Source organism: Apaloderma vittatum, unplaced genomic scaffold, assembly GCF_000703405.1.
Source record: "Apaloderma vittatum isolate BGI_N311 unplaced genomic scaffold, ASM70340v1 scaffold34434, whole genome shotgun sequence".
Lineage (NCBI taxonomy): Eukaryota > Metazoa > Chordata > Aves > Trogoniformes > Trogonidae > Apaloderma > Apaloderma vittatum.
The window spans coordinates 434-2,381 of NW_009713826.1; the positions used below are offsets into that span (position 1 = coordinate 434).

General features: G+C 59.9%; 1 protein-coding gene across 1 annotated transcript in view; it reads right to left on the reverse strand.

Annotated features, from left to right (window-relative positions):
* Nucleotides 1-1,948, reverse strand: part of NOX5 (NADPH oxidase, EF-hand calcium binding domain 5) — a gene marked incomplete at its 5' end in the record, with an annotated part of 3,846 nt that overhangs the window by 427 nt on the left and 1,471 nt on the right. The window contains 5 exons of the mRNA XM_009868519.1: nt 1-150; nt 249-348; nt 499-583; nt 939-1,063; nt 1,418-1,462. The exon at nt 1-150 is cut by the window's left edge and continues 9 nt beyond it. Coding sequence (XP_009866821.1) covers nt 1-150; nt 249-348; nt 499-583; nt 939-1,063; nt 1,418-1,462 — 505 coding nt within the window. The remainder of the gene's footprint in view (nt 151-248; nt 349-498; nt 584-938; nt 1,064-1,417; nt 1,463-1,948) is intronic.

Sequence of the window (1,948 nt, forward strand, 5' to 3'; positions counted from 1 at the left end):
GGCCGGGCTGGGTCCTGGTCCGCAGCCCCGTGATGGAATCCCTCTGCTCCTTGGTGGCCAGCAGGTCCAGGGCCATCTGCAGCCCGATGGCTTTCATGTCATTCTTGCCGAGCGCCGACGTCATGTACATGTGCATCTCCAAAAACTGCCCTGGGCGTTCGAGGGGAGCCCGGCTGCAGGCGGAGGGGGCGAGCCCCACACCATGCCCAGAAGCTGGGCCCCCTCGGGTCGGGGGACGCCCCGCTCACCTCCCGCCTCCTGCTCAGCCTGCTCCATTTCCAGCTTCGTTAGCAGGCTGACGAACCACTCGAAGTGCTTCTGGTCGCGGTTGATCCAGATGAAGTCAACCTGGAAGGGCACGGCAGCCTCTGCTTCAGAGCTGGCAAATCCAACCAACCCACCTCCCGCACCGGGAAGGGATGCTCGTGGACTCTCCACCCTGCAAGCCCCATCACCGGGGCAAACCTCGGTCCCGCGCTGCCCTCCACCCGCTCCTACCTTCCTGAGCGTCATCTCCTCGTCCTGCAGGTCCTCGCACCACGAGTGGTGGCAGCTGGGGCAGCTCTGCTTTCGCCGGCGATACCTGCACAGGCAGATGCAGCCCTGCCTGCCCCCACCTCCTGCCTCCACAGCCCCCTCACCAGCTCTGGTGTGTGCCCACGGCCAACAAACCTCCTGCCAGAGGGTTTCTTGCAGCAGAAACCCTCAGATCTCCCCAGATCCCCAGGGAGGACTCAGCCAAGGGTCTCATAGCTGTGTGTTGTGAGGTCAGAAGTGAGGAGGAGCTGCCCCACGGTGTTTGTCCCGTTGGGGAAAAGTGCCAAAGAACGGGTCTACCGTGGCACACAACATGTCTTGTGCCTCCCAAAGCCACGTCAGAGCTCGTAGTGAGGGCTGGCTGGCACAACCAGAGCCAGAGCTGCCGCAGCGGCACCAACCTGTACATGATGCTCTGCAAGATGGAAGCGAAGGGCGTGATGCCGATGCCCGCGCCGATGAGCACGGCGTGCTCCGACGTGAAGATCCTCCGTGTCGGGGTCCCATAGGGGCCGTCGATGTAGCACTGAGAGAGAGGAGAAAAAGGGAGAGATCCAGCAGCCCCTGGGTGTTGAAACAGCTCTGAGGCTGCAGACAGGACCAAGGCGAGCGTGCAAGGTTCTCGTGGAGGCTGAGCAGAGTTCGAGGCATTTTATGAGGATTTTATGGGAGCAAAAGAAGAGGAGGATGGGGTGAGCAGGAGCACAAAAGCCCCCAGCAGCGTGGAGTTTGTATCAGTCCCAGATGGGACCATTCATGTACACGTGTGGGGTGGCTGGATGGACATGTGAGGTGGTTGGGCACAAATGTGGGTCCCCCTTGGGGATGCTGAGCCCAGCCCTGCTCCCTGGAGCCAGGGAAGGACCGAGCCATCCCTTACCTTGATGCTGCAGAGCCGATGGCTCTCGCCCAGCCCGGCAGAGACCTGTGAGGTAAAGAGAGCAGTGACCATCTCCTCCCCAGCCCTAACCCCTCCGCGACAGCCAACACTAAACCTGCTTGTCCCTCAGGTTTGGTTTTTCGGTGTTTTTTTCCCAGTCGGGTTTATCCGGGCTGCACACGCTCTTCTAACCTCACCCCTTGGTCAGACCCAGGGTGCTGCTCGAGCCCAGCGCTTCTGGTGGGACTTCCTACCAACATCCAGCACCAGGAACCCGTCACCTGACAACATTATCTGGATCATAATAGGTTTGAGTATCGATCAGAAAGGCTTTTATCCAAATCCCCACACAAGCTGGGGGGTCAGCGAGAGGTTTCCAAGGACCGTGATGGCCGGGGTGGTGGGAGCAGGCGTGGGGACAGATAAAAACATGAGGGCGACAGGGAGAGAAATTCGTTACAACCAGTGCATGTAAATTCGTTATCTGTGAGGATTGCTCCTGCAGCCCAGACAGAATCAATATCCTGAGAG